General features: G+C 40.6%; 1 protein-coding gene across 3 annotated transcripts; it reads right to left on the bottom strand.

Moving 5' to 3' along the window:
* Positions 1-4,723: 4,723 nt before the first annotated feature.
* Positions 4,724-25,932, bottom strand: LOC137259939 (uncharacterized). Of its 3 annotated transcripts, XR_010954719.1 has the most exons (9): positions 25,752-25,899; positions 14,659-16,026; positions 11,731-11,796; positions 10,218-10,577; positions 9,703-9,789; positions 9,012-9,188; positions 6,334-6,374; positions 5,686-5,703; positions 4,724-5,500 (listed from the first exon to the last, which is right to left on the bottom strand). XR_010954719.1 is itself a non-coding variant. In XM_067797593.1 (8 exons), exons 1-8 carry the CDS (start codon positions 25,786-25,788, stop codon positions 5,478-5,480), a joined length of 2,136 nt encoding a protein of 711 aa, XP_067653694.1. In that variant the 5' UTR covers positions 25,789-25,899; the 3' UTR covers positions 4,724-5,477. The 3 variants fall into 3 exon arrangements, 2 of the variants coding, with proteins under 2 accessions (XP_067653694.1, XP_067653693.1); XM_067797593.1 differs by lacking the exon at positions 6,334-6,374; XM_067797592.1 differs by lacking the exons at positions 5,686-5,703; positions 6,334-6,374 and having other exon boundaries at positions 4,724-5,519; positions 25,752-25,932.

The raw sequence follows: 25,932 nt of genomic DNA, 5'->3' as shown, positions 1-25,932 counted from the left end.
CATGGCCCTCAAACCTCTGTACCCAGCAGGATCTGAAATCTGACGGTCTTTTTATCAATCACGGAATCAGTGTCACGTAATGTTATGTTGTGGAAGAACGGAAGTACACATTCAGATGCAACTCGACACAGACAACTGAGACGATCCTCACTGGTTAGGTGCTGTTCCATCAGTTGGCATCCCCCGGTGTGAACATAGATAGTTTCTTAATCAACTTTTCCATGACGGACTGAAAACCGTCAGATTTCAGATGCAGGACCACATGTGCTATTTATATTCTAATATTTTCTCGTTCTCATTTGCACCTAACTGATTATACGTACTAGTATATGTTTCGTTCTGGGTTTTTTCAGGCGTTGTTGTATTTTGACTTTGAAACAGCTGGTGGGAGAGTACTATAGTTTGTCAGTGGACAAGCCTTAAATTTGTTTCTTTTCTGACCTAACGTTAAATTACAGCTTTAATACATGTAGATGTGTGAGTGAGTGACAATGTCCTTATTTCAGTCATACAGTGACATGGTTCATAAATTCTTACAAAAACAAAATTACGTTTAACAAATGTGCGCACATGTCATTATTATGATATTATATACTGTTTAAAACGCCATAACAATACTGAGGGAAAAAATAAGGGATCATATGAAAGCACTAGCGTTCCCTTATTTTTCCAGGTTTCTTCACAACTTATACGATACAAAGATTGTGAAGAAACCTGCAAAAGGTAAACGAACACTTTTCCTTTCACGTGATCCATTATTTGTCCAGGTTTCTTCACAACTTATACAATACAAAGATTGTGAAGAAACCTGCAAAAGGTAAAGGAAAACTTTTCCTTTCACGTGTTCCCTTATTTGTCCAGGTTTCTTCACAACTTATACAATACAAAGATTGTGAAGAAACCTGCAAAAGGTAAAGGAACACTTTTCCTTTCACGTGGTCCCTTATTTTTCCCCTCAGGATATATCTGCCTCGGATAGCTGTTGCGGATATGACTTCTATTCGGAAGCTAAGGGTGTCTCATGGGTCCACAAAAAGGATTCTGGTACAGGTTACAGGAAGTAACCATCAACTGAACTATCAGCATCAGTCGGAACTATCCAGATATGCTGCTTCTCAGTCATATGTACATCTAACTGTGAAAAAAGAGTCACCGTGTTCTTTAATCTGAATGGTTTAAAGACATGATGGAATGGTATTTGTCTTGATTTGATATGGCTAGACTATACGCTACGTAGTCATACTTAGTCATATCGCACACAATTGTATGGTTGACACGTCAGCAGCGCTGACGTCATTCACATCGTACTTTTGGTCACGAACGTGCACTTTCAGATGCTACCATAGGAACCAGCTGAAACGGCCAGCTGATGACACTTCATTGTTGTACCCGTATTCGATGTACGTTAGTGCACACTAAAGAACTTATGTGGGTCGTTTCGTTTACTTTTGTGTTTCCAATTTCTATAAAAAGTATGTGTTTTGGCTAGCTAGGGTGTTTACTTGGAATTCATTTGGAACCAACGCGTACACCGTTAGCTGTGGGAAATGCAATATTCCCGTTCTCCAAATACTCTATTATACCTGGAAATTGGCTAACACGTGACGTTTATCTCCCAACTAACATAACTGGTACACATGTCCTATACTTTGAGAGCTGACTGAATCATACAGTGATTTCGACGTGGGCGTCTCTAACGGTAGGTGTATCAAGATTCACATTTATGTGCTATAATACTTACTATTAATACTACAATACTAGTACCTTGCCTAATACACCTGCCATTGTAACACTCATATTCGGCTTTTTCAGCTTGACCTGAGCTATTCTAGATATGCATGACCCGGTTGGTAAATTGGCACAAACGGCAGGTCGAGCTAACTTTATTAAATGGGGGATCAGAGAATGTTAAACGGCGACCTTGTCTCGGCTGTTCGGACATGCTGACAATCAACTGACAAAGATGCACCGCTTCACAATAATAGACCCAACCAGGTGTGACACTGCCACGCAATGTATTAATATTCACTTGATCAGGTCAACCTGAACAAGCTGTATGTGATTTAAACTAATTATATTGATTTTGAATAATGAAGAGCCAAAAGCTTATTTGAATGCTGCTCCAATGCAACAACTTAATATGTAATCAATGTTATTGCACTGGGGCGGCATATATTATATACGCATGGCATTAAGTGACGTGACATTGAATTTGATCAACGAAATAGAGTCATTTACATTATATGTACAGCTGTGTATTGCATCGTGTTTTTGTGCATTCCTTTCAAGAGCTTAAATCGACAGGCTTTTTCAGTGAAACAATAAACATATAATTTTTTATTCACTTTCTGATCCTCCGATGCTTCTATTTGAGGTTGTATTACATTTCTTTAAAAATACATTAATCATTTCTTAAATTATCATAATTTGGACACAGAAAGAAGTAATGTGAATTATTTTGACAAAAAAAGCGCAACATAGATAAGATGGGTCATTAGATATGAAACGGTTAATTTTGTGCGAGTTCAGATACCTACATCCTTATGAAAGTCTGCAGCAGAATTTAACAGAATCTGCTTCAAATGATTATACCAGGGGCAAATTGATTACCTGGGTTATTAGATATTATATATGTGAAGGATTTAGGGGATTATATTTGGTTAATATCAACCGGTAAAATGTGTCAAACTTCTACAGTGTTTGGGAAGAAAGAGTTACTATAGGGAATTTATTGTTCTTGAGGGAACGTTTCATATATTTGTTAATTTTCTCAAATGAAGATAAAACTTTCGCAAAAGTTATAAGTTTGGACGTTAGGTGCTTTATTGTGTATCCTTTACTGAAAGATAATTAATATTTGTATACGTCTTCCTTCAGCTAGATGTAGGACGGCAGATTCTTCAAACAAGTTATTATGGCTTGTACCGCTTGTTGCCCAGTGATGTATAAAACTCTCTCTGTCTCTCTCTATTTCTCTGTCCCTCTATTTCTCTCTGTCACAGTATGTCTCTCTGTCCATCCATTTTTCAGTGACCCGTGCATTTCTCTCTCAACATCTATTTCTCTCTGTCTATTTCTATCTGAGAGTCTGTTTTTCTTTGTCCGTCCATCTCTCTCTTTCTCTATCACTCCATGGCTGTCTATTTCCCGATCCCTCTGACAACCTCTTTCTATCTGAGTGTTTCTCTCTCTGTCCCTGTATACCCCATCGTCTGTCTCTCCATCCGTCTCTCTCTCAATTCACGACCCCACTGTCTTCCTCTCTCCTTCCTGTCCCTCTATTTCTCCACCTCCCTGTCTTCCTCTTTCTGTCTTTCCATCCATTTTCTTTGTTTCACAGTCCAGCCGTCTTCCTCTCTCATTCCATCTGCGTCCCTCTATTTTTCCATCTCTCTCTGCTTTTGTCTTCCGAGTTGCAACTATTCTATCCTGGTCTGTCTGTCTCTCTGTCCAGCGGTGTCTCGCACAGGACGGTTTGTGTAACAATCGATAACATTCATAATTCAACGTGAAATATAAGTGGCCTCCGGCTTTAATATTATTTCCATGAAAACATGGACACATGAACCAGATCAGTTTCGGACATATATTCAAAGCAAGAGTTACGCACCATGTAACTATCGTAGTCAAACACGAAGACTGGCTTAATTTTGTACACCTTTAGGGAAAATGCATTTTACAGAAGACTCATCCTTAAAACGGACAAATAGAAACCGACAGGCTGCCGTTAAACATTTTAATGAGTGTAGCTGTACTTGCTGTAACTGGACACTATTTACCGTTCTAGAACTGATCTATTGATCTGTTTTCATAAACCCATGTCATTAGAGGCGGTTAACGGGAATGGGTGATCAGGCTCGCTGATTTGGTTGACACATGTCATCGCATCCTTGTTGAGTAGATTCGTGTTCATGATGTTGATCACTGGATTGTCTGGTCCAGACAGAGTATGTACAGGGCGTCACTATATGGAATATTGCTGAGTGTGACGTTAAACTAAACTCACTCAGTCACTCACAAACTGTTAGGTATACGTTCACTCTTGCAATTAATTCAGATAAATATAAAGATGACAATTATTCATCATTTATTAGCAGTAGCATAGAACATTTACATAGATATATTTACACAGATAACAATTAATTATTATTTATCATTAGTAGTCTAGGATATTTATATAGCGCACATATCCACGTAACTAGTGCTTGCTCAAGGCGCTCATATTTTTCCATCGATTTTGGATGCCAGTCTCAACTCTCTCGGGGCCAGTAGACGTACCCGGTTTATGGTGGCTCATAGTTGTGTCGACTTGTTCACTGTACCTTTCTGTAACCCCAACTACATGTAACCCGTGAAGGTCCCGGGGTAGAATAGGCCTTCAGCAACCCATGTTTGCCATAAAATGCAACTGTGCTTGTCGTAAGAGGCGACAAATGGGATCAGTTGGTCAGGCTCGCTGACTTGGTTGACACATGTCATCGGTTCCCATTTGTGCAGATCGATGCTCATGTTGTTGGTCACTGGATTGTCTGGTCCAGACTCTGTTATTTAAAGACCGCCGCCATACCGCGTAAACTAAACTCACTCACTCACACACTCCCAACTACATGTGATGCATTCCCAGTACAGTGATACTGTGAGAGTGGTTAAACACTTCAGATTTAAAATTATTCAGTCAAATTAGTTCAATCCTGCGCCATTTCGAACTGACAACAAAGCCGCCTTAACTGTTTTACATCTTTATTAAAGGGAATAATTGATCGAACAATCTGAGATCACATTTACTGATGGTCAAATATTACCGAATTACATATTATTGCATATTGCATATTTTTTTTTCAAAATTGAAAACATTTCAAAGCTTTGGAGACCCAAACCATAAACGTATCGGACTAGAAATATATTTTAGTTACTTAGTTTCAAGTGCACAACCCTATGAATAAATACGGACTGACCGTGGCTGTGCGTGTAACTTGTTCAACAAGGCATATTTCTGAATGTGAGGAATTGTTGCTCTGGGCTACAATACACCAAAATCTCAATACTTAATCAATATGGCGTCAATTCTGATGTGAAGACTCTAGGGCTGGCTGAAAAGTATTAATGCTTGTCGACATGAAAATAGTATCCTCGATAATACTATTCATACACTTCTGGAAGAGAATAAAGTTTTAATTTACTCACACAGCAGACAAAACAAGGTTTATATTTATGGGCTGTTCCTTTTGTTTGTAAGCCGTACATAAACATGCCCCCACGCACCAGTCATGTGAAATGTATTTATTTCTCTCAGATTATGTTTGGAATTTTGCTTCAAGTTACGTCTCCGATATATATCGACAATTGATCTATATTACGTTAACGGTTGTCGATCTTTATGATCTTTATCGTTAGCCAGCCCTTGAAAAATGTGAGTGCGGTTCTGTTGATTGTCATATGTTGTGCCTGTCAGTTGCGCTGCGCTGTTCACCTCGGTATCACATCAAGAAAGACGCTGCCACTGAAAATGAACGTAAATTCTGTAATATTTAGTGACGAAAAAAACTTTTTAGGCATACGGGACCCCCTGACCCCATATATTTTTGTTTTTAAATCACGTTCATAAATGAAAGATATAACTATGAACATGTATATCAAGTAATAGAGGTCACACACTTGGGGGCAGTATATATAAAACATACTTACATAATCCTGCGTTAGGGTCTGAAATGAAATTTTAGATTTGTTAAGCGTATGTGTATATTTAATTGCAAACATGTTCAGGCCACTAAAGGAGATAGGAAAGAATGTTACAACCAAAATTATTTCATGATTTTGATATTTACACGTTGTGCATATTTATGACAATAATTCACTCACACATTCACAAACTCACTCACTCACCCGCTCACATTCAACCCAATTCTTTGCTCTGAGTATTTCGTGACATATGTCATCGATACAAAAAAAAACATTTTTTGCATGTCACAGCAACGGGATCGCGTGGTCAATCTCGCTGACTTGGTTGGCACATGCCATCCTCGCCAACTGACTCGATTATTGACTAACAGCCGCCATATTGCTGAATGCGGCATTAAACAACAATCCATCCATCCATTCCCTGGGGCACATTCACAAACGAAAGGAAGTAAAATATACTGAAAGAAACAGATAAAGGAAGACGATCTAATTCAAGCGTTCCTTTAAATATTTTTCAGGTTTCATCGCCAGCTTTGAATAGCACTGTGGGAGGAAATCTGAGAATAAGTAAAGGGACACTGCCATGAGGTGGTGTTCCCTTAACTGTTTCCATCAGTATATATGTAGAAATTACATTCTGTGAAACAAGGTTACCTCAAGTCCAAGTCCTCCACATCATTTGGATAATCAAACCGCTGGATAACACAAGGAAAGGTATGTTATCATAACCCAAGGGTCAAGCTATTTTGCATACGTTATGGCAAAGGTACAACATAAACAATATCATACACAGGACAGTCTCAATACACTGAATATGGAATTAATGGAAGCTTGTAAAACAGTACATAAGTACACTGCATAGTGTTACATTCAAAGTGGGATGTAATGAATACGGAACCCGGCCGTATTTCAGTGTTTCTCATCCAACCCCCGCCCATGGTGTTCATTCCGACGTGAAATAATGAAACGTTTACTTCATTAATATATAATCATAACGGTTCAGATACAAAACGATTCATAACTTAGTGAAATCATTATTACCAAAGGATGTGAATATTATAATTGGACAAAAAATCATTTTTGTGAATAACACACTTCGTAAAATTCAAATATCGTGTTCTAGATTCTTCTTACATTTTACATTTTCGCCCGCTAAGTCGTTCTTTTAGGTTTTGAGACAAGAAACACATTTAAATACGGATAGAGTTGTGGATTAGTACACAGGCAAATATGAAAGCTTAGTAGTTATTAAGATATGTAAGTTGTACATATATTCGTGTCATCATTAGCCACGTATACACGGCTTTCGGACGATCGGGTTCGGAACATTCATACATTATTAACGAAAGTGATATAACACCTTCCAGAATATCTCGGTGTTTATGACTCACAATAACTACAGGTTGCCATGGCGACGCGGCCGTTTTGGGACAATGAGGTGTGCATATTTTAATATGTAAGTGAGTACGTTTCACGCCGATTGTTGCAATGTTCCAGCAAAATCAAAAGAAATGTGGGCCACACATTGTACCCATTCGGGAAGACGAAAAGAGTGCAACGTTTTCAATTGCAGACTAACCCTAATGTTTTAGGAAAATTGTAAAACATGTCTCACATGAATGAGTACAAGATTTAAGAAATACAGTTCGTTCTACCACCATGTAAAGTGTAATAAAGGACACTTTCGCCCTGAACTATTATAGTTAAAGCACAAGATGCCGTATTTAATAATGATGAATCTATGGCAGAAAATAAACGACAGTATCTGTGACCTAAATTAAGAATCCTCGCACAGGGCTAACTGACGCGCTGTTCGTTTGACGCCCCCTACGTTAAGACAAACGTTACTTGAAAAACAAATGATGAACAGTGACGGTTTATGTTCGGGTGAAATATCTTCTCTAGATCATTTTAATTACATCTGTGATTCTCTTAAACCATACAAGGTAATATGACCGTCTCATTTCTACTTACAACGAAAGTTTAGATCAGTACATTCAGCTGAAACTGACTTGTCATGCAACATTCCACGATTGCATTGTGGGAATGTAAACATTACAAACATGACCGTGTCTCTGTAAAGTTTTGAGTCGAACTATGAGACATCTTATCCTTCGGAAAACATAAACGTAATGTTTCCACCAGTGATGTTAGCTGTGTGATGCAACTGCAAACCAAAATGCGACAAGGCAGTTTACTGTATGAGGCTGTACGAGGCGATGACAACTGACATCCATCGTGACGTCGGATACATTGTGACGTAATGCAAAAAAAGTTCGATTACGAGGGGGCAGGCTGGAATGGCGCATTGACGTCAAGACTGTGACGTAATGCAAAAAGTGCACATTATCGTCTGATAAAGTATTGTCGGCGCCTTTGATCTTTCGCCGAAGCATCTTCGAATTCTTCTTCTGTAACTGTATTTTGGATCACGCCGCTTTTAGCAATATTTTATCAATGTCATTGCGAGGGACACCAGAAATGTGCTTCAAACATTGTACCCATGTGGGGAATCGAACTCGCGCCTTCGGGGTGACGAGAAAACGTTTTGACCACTAGGCTACCCGCCGCACGGATGCTGAGGTTCTGCTTCTTCAGTAAAGAAACGTCAGAGAAATGTATTCATTTTACAAAATGACGTTAACTATGACGAGCATTGTAAAGGTCTCGTTGGCTGTTGTTTAATGTTTTTGAGTAATAGAGTCTGGACCAGATGGTCAAGTGATCAACAACAAGGACATCGCTCTACGCCAGTGGGATACGATTACATGTGTCAGCCACGTCTAATAAGCTGACAACCATTAGTCGTCTCTTACGACAAGCATGGGTTACTGGAGATCTATTCTTAACCGGATTTTCAAGGGTCCGTCACAAAAGATACGACAGATAACGGATTGAGTAATATAAGTGAGTGAATATAACATTTTGCTGCTTTTCAGCTGTAAGCCCACCATCATCCCAAATACCAAGTCTTTTACCAAGCTGTGGGACCAAAGCAACATTAACTAATACCTGTTAGTGGCCATAGGCTTGTCAAGGGCAACTATTTCGATGAGGAAGAGATAAAACGTGATAGCACACAATACTTATTATTAAGGAGTAGCGTTAGTTTAATAGCTGCATAAAATATGTCACATACGTGAATAATATTATTGCTGGCATTATTATACAATGGAAGGTGTCTAAACCGGCACGCATCGGGACTGGAGAAATAGTCCGGTTTAGACAGCGTGCTGGGTTGTGGAGCTGACAACTTGCCGGAATGGACAGGTGCCGGTTTTGACAGCTTCCACTGTAATAGTTCTAAAAGGAAGCAGAAGAAATATACTCACCCGACGCCCCGAGGCCGAAAGGGTCGTTAGCGTTGGGGCCAGCGCCGGCTGGAAGCACTGGATCAAAGACAGCAGTATCCCAGGAGTTGGATACTCGGGGTTTGGGCTGGGGGGTGCCGAAAAGAGCTGATAGGAACCCTCCTGCTGGGTTACCCGCAGCTCCACCACGTGTATTGGCTGGAATACAAGGAGTGAGTGAGTTGCTTGAGTTTAAAACCACTTCAAATAAAATTTCATTTCTGCTGCAATGTAGTAGCTGTACCTGTATGTTTAATCAACATTTCTGTCATATAACATATATTATGTGCAATATTATATTATATGTTCATGTATTTCAAACTATTCATATATGTCCGCGAAGATCCCGGTAGAATGTAGGTTTTCAGCAACCCATGCTTGCCACAGACGGTGACTATACTTGTAAGGGACGAGTAATGGGATCGAGTACTCAGACTCGCTAACTTGGGTGACTAATGCTATCGGTTCCCAATTCCACAGATCGAATCCTACAATATTAGTCACTTGATAATCAGATCGCAACTCGATTATTTACAGAACGCCGACTGTGGCATGAACGAAAAAATACAGACAAACAAATCAAAATCACGAGTGACCCTGACGCTGGCAAACACACTACACCCATGACCAAGACGTCAGTGTAACGAGGTTTTCACTTCAACACATAACACACCTGCTGGGAGGTCGGGAGGGTCGATACCAAAGGCATTCATCATCATCAGTGTCATTGGGTTGGACATCATATTCATCAAGCTGTTTCCTATAGAAATGAAACGGTGCAGCATGAAAGTTGTGGCAAGAGTTCCTGTATGGTTTATGTTATTTTTTTTATTTTTGATTAAAAAAGAACTATGAAATAACTTGAAATTCCAAAAAGAAAAGGAACACACACAAATATATATATATATATATAAATAAATATAATAAAAACAAAACAAACAAACAACGTATGGCCCTAAATGTGTTCCATGCAAATAAATATGTGGTGTGTTTAATATACCTTGTATATGATCTTCCCGAAATTTGCAATATGCAAATTTGCTTTCCTTATCAAATCAGATCTGCAAGGCCGTTAATATATACCGAACGATTTGTGAAGACGGGGATGATCTTTTTCGCCGCGTATCATGTCAATGACCAGTAGAGACAATTAAAGATAAATAACTGTGAACAGATGTTCAGAAATACCTCTCATAGATCCAGATCCTCCCATTTGTCCTCCACTGGATCCTCCCATGGATCCACCCATGGACCCCATGCCACCGGCTCCACCTGTGCTTCCACTGCCTGAAGCTCCACCAGTGAGACCCGGCATCATAGACATCATGGCCATCGCAGCTCCTAAGCCCTCTCCTCCACCTAGGAGGCTAGACATACCTCCGCCCATACCGCTCATACCACCCAAACCGCCCAAACCGCCCATACCGCTCATACCGCTCAAACCGCCCATACCGCTCATACCGCTCAAACCGCTCATACCGCTCATACCGCTCATACCGGCCAGTCCTCCCATACTACCCATTGACCCCATACCACCCCGTCCGCGGGCTGAAAAGAGAAAAAAAACAATATTAAAGCATACGGAATATGTTTTTTCACAAATCACACCGAGCATGCACTAAGAGACAAACCGCCAAGTTCTATGTATAATTTGACAAATATATGAGCAAGTATAATTATGTGTGCTGATTTCAAAGGGGCGGCTTGTATATTTTTTAGGCTGTTCCTAAAGAAGGTCATAACTTCTTCAACATTGCTGTAAATATCTTTAAGACTGGCGATGTGACGATAAGTAAAACGCACGCACGCACGCACGCACGCACGCACGCTGCAAGAACAGCCTTATTCCCAAGCGCTACCCAATGCATATATAAATCAGAAATGAGCTAATAGTTGGATGTGCGGTTTCTTGTTTTACGGCGCACTCAGCAACATTCCTTGGGCCAGACAATCCAATGATCAACATCATGAACATCGATCTGCACAATTGGGATACAATTACATTCATTTTACCTCACACAGGAATGTCGCTTTCTGAGTGGCTAAGCGCTATTCTATTATTTTCAATGTACCCCGCTTACAGGCGATGTGTTATTTTCAATGTACACCGCTGGGAATTCCGAACGCTTCTGGTGCTTCATGGTAGTAAGTCTTTGTCTCAAAATTAATAACATTGATTCACGTATGAAGCATGGAAATTACCGATGTTTTGTGATTGAAAATCGATGGAAGAGTGATATCTCTAAATCTGTTTACCTTGTGTAGTCTGCAAAATGGCGATTCGCTTTGCATTCAACAGAAGTACTTCAAACAGTTCAAAATTAAATTTCAGGTGTTCGATAAGATACATACGTTGTTCACAGGTCCCTTGGGAGCCATGTGCTCATGTACCCTCGAGGTTTGTTTATGTTCCCTGCGGGCTCGAAGAACATATACAAACCTAGAGGGTACATGAGCCCATGGCCCCCTCGTGAACAGTGAACAACTTATAGTGTACACCACGGCGAGACTGACCATTCGATCCCGTTAATCTTCTCTTAAGACAAAACTGTACCGCTGAAGACCGATTCTAAACCCGATCATCGTTAGTAAAGGGACAGGGACTGCATAGTTGATCCAAGCCATCGTAGGATCTCGTAGTATACATCACACTGCTATGTTCTCGGGGCTTGGGTTAAGGAAGACATCGATTTATACTTACTAGGAAACTCAATAGGATCTCCAGACATAGCAGACATCATGGCGAGCATGTTAAACATGGACATATCTGAAATGTGTTAAATCAAACATTTAGAAACACTAGAAACCTTCAACATCTCGAATGTTCGACTCTTCGAATGTTCGACTCTCGATGAAATCATATACTTCGATCAGATTCAGATTTAACCAATCAAAACTCAGAAGAATTGTTCTCCTTCTAAGGAGTGTTGTAGGTAATTTAAAAAACTATAGTCTCATTGGGACAGAATGGAGCTATAGTCCCATTGGGACAGGATGGAGCTATAGTGACACTGGGACAGGATGGAGGTATAGTGTCATTGGGACAGGATGGAGCTATAGTCCCATTGGGACAGGATGGAGGTGCTGTGTCACTGGGGCAGGATGGAGGTGTTGTGTCATTGGGACAGGATGGAGCTATAGTCCCATTGGGACAGGATGGAGGTGCTGTGTCACTGGGGCAGGATGGAGCTGTTGTGTCATTGGGACAGGATGGAGCTATAGTCCCATTGGGACAGGATGGAGCTATAGTGCCATTGGGACAGGATGGAGGTGTTGTGTCATTGAGACAGAATGGAGCTATAGTCCCACTGGGACAGGATGGAGCTATAGTCCCATTGGGACAGGATGGAGCTATAGTGCCATTGGGACAGGATGGAGGTGTTGTGTCATTGAGACAGAATGGAGCTATAGTCCCACTGGGACAGGATGGAGCTATAGTTCCATTGGGACAGGATGGAGCTATAGTGTCATTGGGACAGGATGGAGGTGTTGTGTCATTGAGACAGAATGGAGCTATAGTCCCATTGGGACAGGATGGAGCTATAGTCCCGCTGGGACAGGATGGAGCTATAGTTCCATTGGGACAGGATGGAGCTATAGTGTCATTGGGACAGGATGGAGCTATAGTCCCATTGGGACAGGATGTAGCTATAGTGTCATTGGGACAGGATGGAGGTGTTGTGTCATTGAGACAGAATGGAGCTATAGTCCCACTGGGACAGGATGGAGCTATAGTCCCATTGGGACAGGATGGAGCTATAGTCCCATTTGGACAGGATGGAGGTGTTGTGTCACTGAGACAGAATGGAGCTATAGTCCCACTGGGACAGGATGGAGCTATAGTGTCATTGGGACAGGATGGAGCTATAGTCCCATTGGGATAGGATGGAGGTGTTGTGTCACTGGGGCAGGATGGAGCTGTTGTGTCATTGGGACAGGATGGAGCTATAGTCCCACTGGGACAGGATGGAGCTATAGTTCCATTGGGACAGGATGGAGCTATAGTGTCATTGGGACAGGGTGGAGCTATAGTCCCACTGGGACAGGATGGAGCTATAGTCCCATTGGGACAGGATGGAGCTATAGTCCCATTTGGACAGGATGGAGGTGCTGTGTCACTGGGGCAGGATGGAGTTGTTGTGTCATTGGGACAGGATGGAGCTATAGTCCCACTGGGACAGGATGGAGCTATAGTCCCATTGGGACAGGATGGAGCTATAGTCCCATTGGGACAGGATGGAGGTGCTGTGTCACTGGGGCAGGATGGAGTTGTTGTGTCATTGGGACAGGATGGAGCTATAGTGCCATTGGGACAGGATGGAGGTGTTGTGTCACTGGGGCAGGATGGAGTTGTTGTGTCATTGGGACAGGATGGAGCTATAGTGCCATTGGGGCAGGATGGAGGTGTTGTGTCACTGGGGCAGGATGGAGCTGTTGTGTCATTGGGACAGGATGGAGCTATAGTCCCATTGGGGCAGGATGGAGCAAGAGTGCTATTGTGACAGGATGGAGCTATAGTCCCATTGGGGCAGGATGGAGGTGTTGTGTCACTGGGGCAGGATGGAGCTGTTGTGTCATTGGGACAGGATGGAGCTATAGTCCCATTGGGGCAGGATGGAGCAAGAGTGCTATTGTGACAGGATGGAGCTATAGTCCCATTGGGACAGGATGGAGGTGCTGTGTCACTGGGGCAGGATGGAGTTGTTGTGTCATTGGGACAGGATGGAGCTATAGTGCCATTGGGACAGGATGGAGGTGTTGTGTCACTGGGGCAGGATGGAGTTGTTGTGTCATTGGGACAGGATGGAGCTATAGTGCCATTGGGGCAGGATGGAGGTGTTGTGTCACTGGGGCAGGATGGAGCTGTTGTGTCATTGGGACAGGATGGAGCTATAGTCCCATTGGGGCAGGATGGAGCAAGAGTGCTATTGTGACAGGATGGAGCTATAGTCCCATTGGGGCAGGATGGAGGTGTTGTGTCACTGGGGCAGGATGGAGCTGTTGTGTCATTGGGACAGGATGGAGCTATAGTCCCATTGGGGCAGGATGGAGCAAGAGTGCTATTGTGACAGGATGGAGCTATAGTCCCATTGGGACAACATGGATATCATTTTGATATTCTATTTCACTAATATATCAGTTTTATGCTTTGAGAAAAAGACAGCATTGTGCGAATGAAGATTTCGCATGCTTCATCTTTTTTACATTCTATCACATCAATCACTGATACTTTTTTTTCTCAACTGCATTGTGTAAATATTATTATTAGGCCATTATAAATATAATGACATATGCAGCTTTGTTGTCAACACCAGGGAATAAACCTTTGAAATAAAATGCATGAAAGACAAATAGCCTCATTGATGGGTCTCTGTCAGATGATGTCTCTACCTTCCATTGGGTGATATTTCCACCTCTAAGCTATCTCAATGAAACTTACGATGTCCTTGAATATTTTCGTATTGATTACATCTGACATGGTGTCCCTATTAGCACATTCTTCCTGAATATGAATCCCATCCAGGGACACTTTATATGCATTTGTTTCAAAACAATTGGATGGATTACAAATTACAGATGAATTAGTTTTTGCCTTACAAAATAATCCGTTCGTGTTTTTGGTGATTACCGTTTTGATTTTGTTTCGCTGCTCCTCTTGGCAAATTGAATTGATTCTGCTGCGATTGTTGTTGCCCACCTCCAAACTGAGATAAAAGTCCTTGACCTTGACCCTGACTTTGACCTTGTCCTTGTCCCATAGCTGCAGACATCCCTAGGGCATTGGGCTGTCCCCACCCATTCTGACCCCATCCAGATCCACCCCACTGTGATCCACCCCACTGTGATCCACCCATTTGTTGCTGTTGGGGTGACATGTATTGTCCTTGACTTCTATATGCTGGAAAGTTTTGCGTGTTTCCCATATTAAACTGGTACTGATTTGCCTGTTGCTGCATGTTGTTTGTTTGTGATGGCTGCATGATTCCCCTATTGCTCATCATATTGAACATGGATTGTTGTTGTTGTTGTTGCTGTTGTTGCTGCTGCTGTAGTTGGTTTTGTCGTTGAAGTAGCTGCTGCCTTTGAAAATAGTTCATTTGTGTATTTCCAAGCGGTAAACGTTGAGCTGTTTGCTGATTAGGACTTGTCAATTTCTGGGCTGCCTGACTTTGTGTCGCTTGCTGATTCGTTTGAGATGCCTGTTGATTGCCAAATTGTGCTTGGCTTTGAGTTGCCCGTTGGTTGTTATATGGTGTTTGGCTTTGCGTTGCCTGTTGATTGCCAAATTGTGCTTGGCTTTGAGTTGCCTGTTGGTTGGCATATGGTGTTTGGCTATTAGTAGCCTGTTGGTTGGCATATGGTTTCTGGCTTTGAGTTGCCTGTTGATTGCCAAATTGCGCCTGGCTTTGCGTTGCCTGTTGGTTGGCGTATGATGTTTGGATTTGAGTAGCCTGGTTGGCATATGGTATCTGGCTTTGAGTTGCCTGCGGATTGCCGAATTGTGTCTGGCTTTGCGTTGCCTGTTGGTTGGCATATGATGTTTGGCTTTGAGTAGCCTGGTTAGCATATGGTATCTGGCTTTGAGTTGCCTGCGGATTGCCGAATTGTGTCTGGCTTTGAGTTGCTTGTTGGTTGTTGTAGGCTGTCTGGCTAGGACTTGCTTGCTGGTTGGTAGATGTCTCCGGTTGTTGTGCGGACTGAGATGGAGCTGGAGCAGCATATGGAAGAAGCTGAGTGTTTGTTCTTGTGGTTGCAGTCGATCCTCCATAGGGGATCGCTTGTATAGTCCTTGTAGTTCCAGGAACACTGTTTGATGAGTGTGCTTGTGAAATAATAGGCATCCCAGATGCCATAGGCTGACTACTTGTCGGAGCATTGCGTAGAAGGGTGAAGAGCTGACTGCTCAAATCGGTCATTGTTGAAGGTTCATTTGCTGTCTGACCAGACGTCTGTGCCTGCACTTGGGGGTTAGTGCCGGGTGCTTGGGCTGTAGTGCCTACAAAGTAAACACACGTTGATTTGTGAATTATCTTCTCAAACTGAAATGCGTCAGGAAATGAATTTATTCCGAGTCTAAACCTAACATGGTTCATGATGTACACAGCTTCTGTCATACACGTTACGAGCAAGTATTTTTCCATCAAAAGTTTAGACTCACATAAGGCAGACACTACATCTTGTGTACATATGTATGGTTAAATCAAAGAAGAATTTCTCTTGCACCTTAGGTGAACCAACTGCAAACCTTATGCATCAGACTGTTGAAAATCTTATCATAGTGGTCTCGTCAAGATGAAAGATGACGGATCATAGAGTTATACTGTACAGACATCGAAGGAGATGCAAATTTTAGCGACTACTTTCACAGAACGAACAATCAAGTGCACGATGCGCTCAAAGATTTTAATGAACACGGCCGTCCGAAAGAATATAGGGTTCCTGAAAATGGTATCTCAACATTTTACAATTTGGGGGGAATAATAGTATGTGCTGTCTACAAAGATGGTAATGGACATGCCACTCACTCACAACCAATCTATCCGCATTCAAGTACTCGGAAACCTGCGACGGTCCCGGGATAGAAACAGCCTTCAGCAACCCATGCTTGCCATAAAGGCGGCTATGCTTGTCGTAAGAGGCGACTAACGGGGTCAGGTGGTCAGGCTCGCTGACTTGGTTGACACATGTCATCGGTTCCTAATGCCTCAGATCGATGCTCATGTTGTTGATCTTTGGATTGATTGTCTGGTCCAGACTCGATTATTTACAGACCACCGTAAAGCTGGAATATTGCTGAGTGCGTCGTAACAATCAGACTTCCGTGTGATGATTTGCTGGTGAAGCGACAAAATATTAGGATGTAATATTCTAAACTGACAATTGTTTGAGATGTGATCTGATGAACAAGTGAATCTGCTAGCGATGCTTAATCGGAGATTTATTGGGATCATATAGCATTTTTTCTCTGAGCTACTTTCAGTCTGTGTGTGTGCGGTGTGTGTGTGTGTTAGAGAGAAAGAGAGAGACAGACAGACAGTCAGACAGACAAAGACAGAGAAACAGACAGAGAGAGACATTCAAAGACAGAGAGAGAGAGAGAAAGAGAGAGAAACATTCAGACAAAGACACACAGAGAGAGACAGACAGACAGAGAAAGACAGGGAGAAAGAGAAACAGACTGGCAAAGAGAGAGAGAGAGAGAGAGAGAGAGAGAGAGAGAGAGAGAGAGAGAGAGAGAGAGACTGAGGTTACATGAACCTTATCACACTTAGAGTCTGAGTTCAGTACTGACAGATGGCCTCTGAATATGAAGCGGTTCCATCAAGTTAACAGTTCGTGTACGTCTTTAATGAGGGTCTTGAGCGTGATCCAGATGTCATGAACAGTCATCACCCCGGCCACAGTTGTCACGTTTATGTCCTGTTATACATCACCTGTCAGGGATTTCTACTAAGCATAGGTAGAAAAGCAATAAGTCTCCCAAAATGCCGTGGCCGTGTTTTATCTGTATTTGCAGGTTTTATATGGAGCATAAGACTAAGTTGTGTAACACGTTGTGACTACAAAAATAACCTCCGTGTATTATTATGGAAAATTAATCTAATGGATCCTTGTTGACCTCAGTTAACGTCCCTTGATGTTGCGAAAACGGATGTCTTGATTCGGAAAGAAAACTTCCTCGATTAGACCGTTTTTGAGCATAAGGATCCCGAATACATGTTTGAAGTATGTCAGTAAAATATATTTGTTTTTGTTGTTAAACGCCGCACTCTACAATATTCCAGTTTTATGGTGGTGATCTCTAAATCGATCTACGCAATTGGGATACGATAACATGCGTCCAAAAAGTCAGCGAACCTGACCACTGGATCCCGTACCGGCAGTTATGGGTTGCCGACGACCAATAATTTATTCTAACGCGAATCGTCATGGGGCCAGTAAAATATATGCCTCATTTACGATAAACATTGAAAAAAACCCAGTCTATTGAATAAGTATCTATGTTACTATCTATCTATGTTAAATGACGTGGAAATTTACAGAGGTGGGGTATAAATAAATACAAAAGAATGATTCAAGTTGTTGGTTTGTCCTTAACAAAGGGAGGTAACACATTGAGGCAGTGAACACGGTGACGCGCTTTACAGTCCGGACCAATGCATCTGTCCCAGGCCAGTCCGTAATAGACAGATTTTATTGTGTGCCTGTATATTTGATATATGCTGGTATCTCTTTCACGTCGAAATAACAATGTCATTTGAAGATACATGACGTCGTGGGACTTGTTTTGGCATATCATGGATTAATTGAGCTACATGTGCTAGTTCTGGACATATATCATCGAAAATACAAACTATCAACGTTATATTCAGAAGCAGTTTGGGAAATTTATTTCCAAACGCTTAAGTAGTGAAATGTGGGAAACAAATTGGAATATAGTTCTCTCGCCCATGGCTAACCGTAATCATAACATGACCTCCCCTCTTTCACCAGGGTGAACGCATTTAGGTTGAAAAGTAAAAGAAACTTATCGTCAGTATAGTAGTACATAAGACCGTACCGCCTTAGACAGACGTTGCATTCTGTACATATTTTCTCTTGTCATGACCGTTTTCATCACCCGAGTAATGGAATGTAGGTTGAATTGTTTTCTGACAAAAAGTAAATCCAAAAGTATCCTCATTACCAAGCGCGCCTTAGCCTGATGTTGAAAATGTATCTATATTTTCTTATGTTAAACATTACATGACCTTCTTGGTCACACGGGTAATGGAATTTAGATTGAACTGTTTTCTGACAAAAAGTAAATCCTAAATTATCGTTATTACTAATCGCGTCTTACCCTGGCGTTGCAAACCTCTCCATATTTTCTCATATTAAAAAAGACATGACCGTTTTCGCTCAACCAGATGCAGCTATTTAGGTTGAAATGTCCTTTGACGTAATGTAAATCCTAAATTATCCTTATTACCAAGAGTGCCTCACGTTAACGCACCGACGGTTTCAAGTAGTGAGTGCGTGAATTTAGTTTAGTTTCACGCCGCCCTCAGCAATATTCAAACTATATGGCGGTGGTCTGTAAATAATCGAGTCTGGACCAGACAATCCAGTGATCAACGACAGGAGCATCGATCTGCGCAACTGGGAACCGATGACACGAGCCAACAAGTCAGCGAGCCTGACCACCCGATCTCGTTAGCCGCCTCTTATGACAAGCATATTCGCCTTTTATGGCAAGCATGGGTTGCTGAAGGCTTATTTCTACCCCGGGACCTTCACGGGTCCAAGTAGCATATATACCCATACAAATACCAAACTGCGCATATGTTGTCAGTGGGTTTGTTTAACACCGCTTTACCAATATTCTAGCAATAGCAGGGATTGAACACCAGAAAGGTCTTCACACACTGGAGAATCGAATCCTGGTCGTCGGCGTTACGCTTCAACCACTAGGCTACTCCACCACTTTTGGTATGAGGACATATTGTAACATGGTCACGTGTACATCTACATATTTTGTTTACGTAAGTCTATTTTTACGTCTAAATGAATGTTTTTAATATGTTTGTACGTGTTGAAGACATCGTGAAGCTCATGACAACATGTATTGTCTTCAATTCATCTCTTTACAGCTTGCATGAGTTAAATAGGGCACATTTCCGGCTTCTTTTTCTGTTCTAGTTTTATATTTATCTTCTTGTCCGTGATAGGATGATAAGTGACGGTTGTAACAAGCGCTCCTGACATATGAACGTCATCAGCGTCTCACAATGAAAAACGACCTTGCAAGAATTGTATGCTACACAGTATGTGACGTGACACTACAGTATTGTTGTAACAGGTTTATCGTGGTAAGTCCTGCTCGTCAAGCTGAAAAAGAGCCATAAATCTGAAAAAAAGTTCATGATTCTCTCCTGACCATTTACAACAATTTCAAGAGCAAGTACAACAAAATACGGTTATAGCGATCTTAGAAATCAAATTACAGCAAGGTCTCAAAATATGCCACGTCGCGGTCTTTCTTTCAATAAATAGTAACAATGATCATGAAGTCTTGGAATGGCATTTAGAAGTGATACATATAAAGACACGATTGTTTTATGGATGAAACGTCGTGACCCTTCACAATAAAGAAGTTGTCATCCTTACAAAATTTGTGTCTCTAACAATGTTAATGGGTCATCTTATACTGCGCAGTCTCCAAACACCACGTGAATGCTCGCGGCGCTTAAACAAGACCTGATTATTATTACCCCGGATAACCCAAGCTGCGCTAGAAGGTTATAGTCACATGACTTTATCCAATCGGGTACCCATTTTCCGCTGGGTGAACACAGGCAGTTTTGAACAAACTCACCTGCTTAAGGTGAGACCACGTGTATCATGCGTGCTTCATTGTAGGGCAGGAGTGAAGTTCTAAAAACTCTCAGGAGCCAAGCTGCCAAACACGGCCATCCGTTCAAGGATTGTCCGAGTTCGACGTTGCTTAAGTTAAACTGATTCGTGACCTGACTTCTGTGCACAGGACCACATGTCACCACTTTCAAACCATCATTACTGTACTTCTTTGAGATATATTTGTATTTTATTTTAGTTATATTCATCGACATTGTATTTGTGCAAATGATTATTAGGATTTGGGGGAAGTAACGCACATATTTGTTGGAATCATTCGACACAACGGGGATTCGACACATCAGAATTAAATAACATTGATTGTCTAAACGTTTGCCGTGCACTCTAAGATTGCAAAATGGACCCATTCCTTACAATATTGCAAGTGCTAGTCTATTGTGACTGTTCAAAATATTTGCGATTGGACAACTGTAAGGAAAATAACACGATTCATTCAGGTGCAGCCACGGTAATCGTATCAACGTCTCCAAGTGGTATACTAAGGGAAGCGGCAGACATTCCTTGTACATACATGCCTACAAACTTGTTGTACAATATTGGCAAAAACTGTGAACACATTTTGTCAAACGCGTTTTGTAAAATATCATGCTGCTGGGAGAAAATAGCGTTTTCAAAAACAAACATCTGGGTATGAGATTCAAGTACTTGATCAAGACCAGTAGTTGTCTTGCTTATATACTTCATTCATCCTGTAACGTTTTACATTGTTTCATAATCTATAATCAGTAAAACTCTGATATTGATGGAATATTGCTAAACGGGGCGTAAAACAAAAACTCATTTATACACTCACTTTATAAATGTGTTCAATGTGATCATGTACATTCAAGTCAAAACATTTCAAACAATTTGCAACTTATAAATAAATAAATAAATAAATAAATAAATAAATAAATAAATAAATAAATAAATAAATAAATAAATAAATAAATAAATAAATAAATATTCACACATACGAAGAGCTATATTACATTATTCTCGTCTTTTTATTTTTTTTTATTATTTTCTTATTGTTATTTGTTTGTTTGTTTCTTGTTGGAATCGTCATGCGACATGACCTCTGACCTTCAGACATTTATGACTCGGACCCTTTCCTTGTCAGCAAATGACCAAGGTGAGAAATATCTTTGTGATAAAACCATCATTCACCATTAAGTAAAGCGATAAATAAGCCTGTGTTTGTCTTCCTCATGATGGATGAAGTTTCCCGGCTGACGCCATGAACAAATATTGCTACCAATGGCGTCTTATGCACGTGACCTTCACAGTCAGCGGGCACGTGTGAAAAGGTGAAGCACAGTTAGCAGTTTCGGGATTGGCATCCCCGGCAAGACGCCATTTTAGATATCAGGAACATATATCGAGGATATCAATTTACGACCAAAATGTACATCGAATCAGAATTTGTTTTCTGAGATTAACATGTAAACGCAAAATAGAGTTTTAAGTTGGTAAGTCTGCATTTCATTCCAGTTAATGCATTGCACAATATACCACTGCGGATTCCACAAATACGGATTGCACAAAGTACAACTGCGGATTGGACATATTACTTCAGTGGATTGAACGACATACAACTGTTGATTACACACAATATAATTGTGAATTGGACGAAACACAGCCGTCGTTTACATAAAATACAATTTTGGATTGCACAATGAATTGCACTGTGAGTTGTACAAAACGTGTGGTTTGCACAAAATGTGTGGATTTTGGATTGCACAATGAATTGCACTGTGACTTGCACAAAACGTGTGGTTTGCACAAAACGTGGATTGCACAAAATGCAACAGTATATTTCATGAAACTGAGTAAAAGCACTGGTTTGCACAAAACATGTGTGGATTGCACAAAATGCAAAAGTGGATCTCATGAAACTGAGTAAAAGCACTGGTTTGCACAAAACGTGTGGATTGCACAAAATACAAAAGTGGATCTCATGAAACTGAGTAAAAGCACTGGTTTGCACAAAACATGTGTGGATTGCACAAAATACAACAGTGGATTTCATGAAACTGAGTAAAAGCACTGGATCCACGTTCATGCTCAAGTGACTTTCAAATTATTATATCTATGCGAATGCCTATTCCTGTAACTTCACATACAATATTCATATAACTAATCAGAAACTCGGTAGATTGAGGCCTTAGCCTAATAGGTAAGGTGTTTTCTCGTCCGAAGTTTGGATCGAATTCGCCGGTGTTAAAGTCTATTGAGACTGACATTGATTGACATGGTGCATTAACATCGATCATGAAGACAAGCATCGATCACTCAATCACACATGTCACGATTTCCTTTGGCATGTATCTCCTATAATGCCATGAAAGCCAATCATTCGTTCAAAACTCCTTCATACTGCATACTCAAACTTCATACTGCAAATCAGTGACAGGAGAGTCACAGCTAAGCTATGACACACTCTTGAACTCTACATCAGTAACAACACGTGTTCAAATTCTTTTACGGTAAACACAAAAACACACCTAACTTCTTTGTTCTGATTGCTACTTACTATATATTCAAGTCGAAACTACGGTTTTACTGAACAAATATGATTAAGTTCGTTAAAGACGTGCGACGGTGGGGTAACCTTGTGGACAAAGCGTTCGCTCGTTACGCTAAGGCCCCAGGTTCGATTCCTCACATGATACATGGTGTGAAGGCCATATCTGGTGTTATCCGCCGTGATATTGCATAACTATTGGTAGAACAGCCGTAAAATGATGCTCACTCACTCGTTAAAGACGTTTTTACAGTAGTTAATTTAATTTATCCTCTTTTCTTTCACTGCTGTGGTTTTACGTCTCTTTTATTACAGCAACATCACGGCCGTGGACACCAGGTCCCAATTCCTCGAAACAAACTTAAGTCTGATTTTTTACTTAAGTTCGAGTTTTTCTCAAATTTGAGAAAATAACATTTCCCAGAATGTCCTGAAATTGATATTGAACTCAAACATAGTAGACAGTTTGAGTTTAGTGAATATATTGCATACAATGCTTGGGCACTTTTGTATCTTAAGAATGCATTTCAGTTATAAATAAAGCAGTTTCAAATTGTCAAACTAAGTTTAAAGTTTTTGAGTAAAAAATTTTCAGTTTGTTTCGAGACATCGGGTCCAGAAATGGACTACGCAAAGTCCGCATGCAGGGCGTTCAATGTGCGACGAGCAAACACGTTACCCACCAAACTACCCCACTGCCCACTGGTACAGATCGGTGCAATATCAATTCATATATGGCATAATGCAGATAGGAGGGGAGTGGGGAAATTACTTTTTGTGAGTGAGAGTTTCAATGAAATAGTAATGAAGTTAACATGAATCTCATATAACTGCAACTATTCTAAAAATGACAGTGGTGAATTTAGACAAGTGTCTGACATCTTTTATTCTAAAAGAGGATGAACAGTTGTCTAGCTTTTACGTATTAGTCTCGTTCATAGAGTGCTTGATGTGTGTCTACAGACCACGAAAAGGAGAATACATTCACATCTGAATATATTCCTAGGCCAAATGCTAGAAAAGTCCCTATCTTTTAGGATCTCTCAGCAGCTCTAAATGTGTTATTCAGTACTTATTATGACACCTCCCACCCTCCTAAAATTCTTGTTGATGTGGAACTAGCTGCAGAGGGTACCAGGTTACTAAAAACTAACTGGGTTCAGTCCACTGTTGAAACAGTGTCCACATGTTCATAAAGAAACTGCTTGAGAACTGATCACATTGTCTAATGGGTGGTGACAAGCACTGGTGTTCAACATGGTCAAGATATGCAGTATGGGTGATAGGGTTGGGTGTATCATATTACCTGAGTTTCATGATATCTCTACATTTGGTCTAAGAGTAAAAAGATAGTTGAGCTTGTCACCAAACGCCACGATCTACGTAAATTCAAAAAAGCGTTCCATTTTTCGGATACCAAGTTGGGGTTTCTTGTTCTAATTGTCATAAAAGGATAACAGATTTTAGTTAGATAAAGGTATACTTCCAAACTCACATTTTTTTCAATACTTTACAATACACCCTTTAGAAGAAGTTTTTTGCAGAAGCAGTTAAGACAGGTAGAAAATATGTTTGCTTATACAACGTTGTGGTTTGTTGAAACTGTTTAGTAGAGTCGCCATAGAAATTGTTGGACATTTATGATTTCGAGTATGTGTCTAGTTTTATTCCCCATTTGACCTTTGTTTATGTTGCTAGGATCTATAGCTCAGCTTTATGCAGAATCGGTGTCAAAACGATTTAATGTTCTATAACTAGATTTAAATCTTCTGAGGTATATTCTGTAGTTTTTATTATGGTCATCGATGACAAATTTTTTTTAAAATGTTGCATAATTATATAATGTTGATGAAATTAATAATAAATTAAACTTACTCGCTCAATTTGATTTCTGAGTTTATCGATCTTTCCCTAAATTTCTATATCCGAAACTAATCTGTTGCCATTCGAATGAAAATATATAATGATATTATGAAATATGTATAAAAAAATGGCCCGAGGCTTGTAATGTAATATTTTCCTTCTGTTTGATTCCCATCTGTTCCTTTCGAGATTCTCATCTGTCTGTCTCGTGGTTTTATCTGGACACACATTGACGTCATAACTAACACGACGCACGTTGACGTTTGCCTTGAAGCGGCCTATCACGCAGACTGGCTGACGTCCCGTGTTATTGAACAGCGTATGTTCGACGATTTGACTAAGTACGGAGTTCCTCGGCTGGACGGCGAGCTTTGACATGACAGCTTTGAGTGCGTCCTAGTCAAGGTAGAGTTGTCGGCCAATAAGCGTTATGATATTGTTGAAATAATTTCAATATTTTTTATGTTTAACATATCACTTTGAAATTTTGTAACTAAACGTCGTCAATCTGTTAGCAATGGAATATGAACGAGACAATGCATGATTGATATCAAGGTCATAGTTTTAAGTAATTTTGTAACAATGACATCACAAGGAAATAATAGAATATTAATGATATTGTTGAAATAATTTCAATATTTTTGTGTTTAACATATTTTTTCTACTGCTGCTGCTACAGCTGCTAATTATACGAATAACAGTAATGATATTGTACTTAATAATAATACTGCTGATACAACTAGTACTGATACTAATACTCAACATAATGAAAAAAGAAAAACGCTGAGGCGTATAAAGGTACGGGCATTTTCCGTAAAAAGAACATGGATGCCTTACATGCTTTTACAACATAATTATTACACCATTATACTTGCCCCCAAAAAGACATTTAACTAAAAGTCATTAATTAGAAAACACATCCTTGTCAGCCTTACCTGCTAGCACGAGCAGCCCTATCACAATCCGAAACATTTTTGCTTTGTAATCCACGGAAACAGCGTCTCGTCTTATTTAGAATTCTTCCTCAAGATCTCTGCGAAACTACTACCCCAAGTTGCAGATTGTGGACATCAGTGTAAATATACCCCGTCCAGAGAGAAAACCACGCCCCCTGTT

Source organism: Haliotis asinina, chromosome 13 (assembly GCF_037392515.1).
Source record: "Haliotis asinina isolate JCU_RB_2024 chromosome 13, JCU_Hal_asi_v2, whole genome shotgun sequence".
Taxonomy (NCBI): domain Eukaryota; kingdom Metazoa; phylum Mollusca; class Gastropoda; order Lepetellida; family Haliotidae; genus Haliotis; species Haliotis asinina.
Note: the sequence above shows the minus strand (reverse complement) of the source record. Positions and strands in the feature narration are given on the sequence as shown.

Coding starts and splice junctions, on each gene's coding strand:
- LOC137259939 (XM_067797592.1), bottom strand. CDS start 25,788: ATGTTTCGGATTGTGATAGGGCTGCTCGTGCTAGCAG. Junction 9,790..10,217: donor AGGATCTGGATCTATGAGAG/GTATTTCTGAAC, acceptor TCATTTCTATAG/GAAACAGCTTGATGAATATG. Junction 9,189..9,702: donor CCCTCCCGACCTCCCAGCAG/GTGTGTTATGTG, acceptor CTTGTATTCCAG/CCAATACACGTGGTGGAGCT.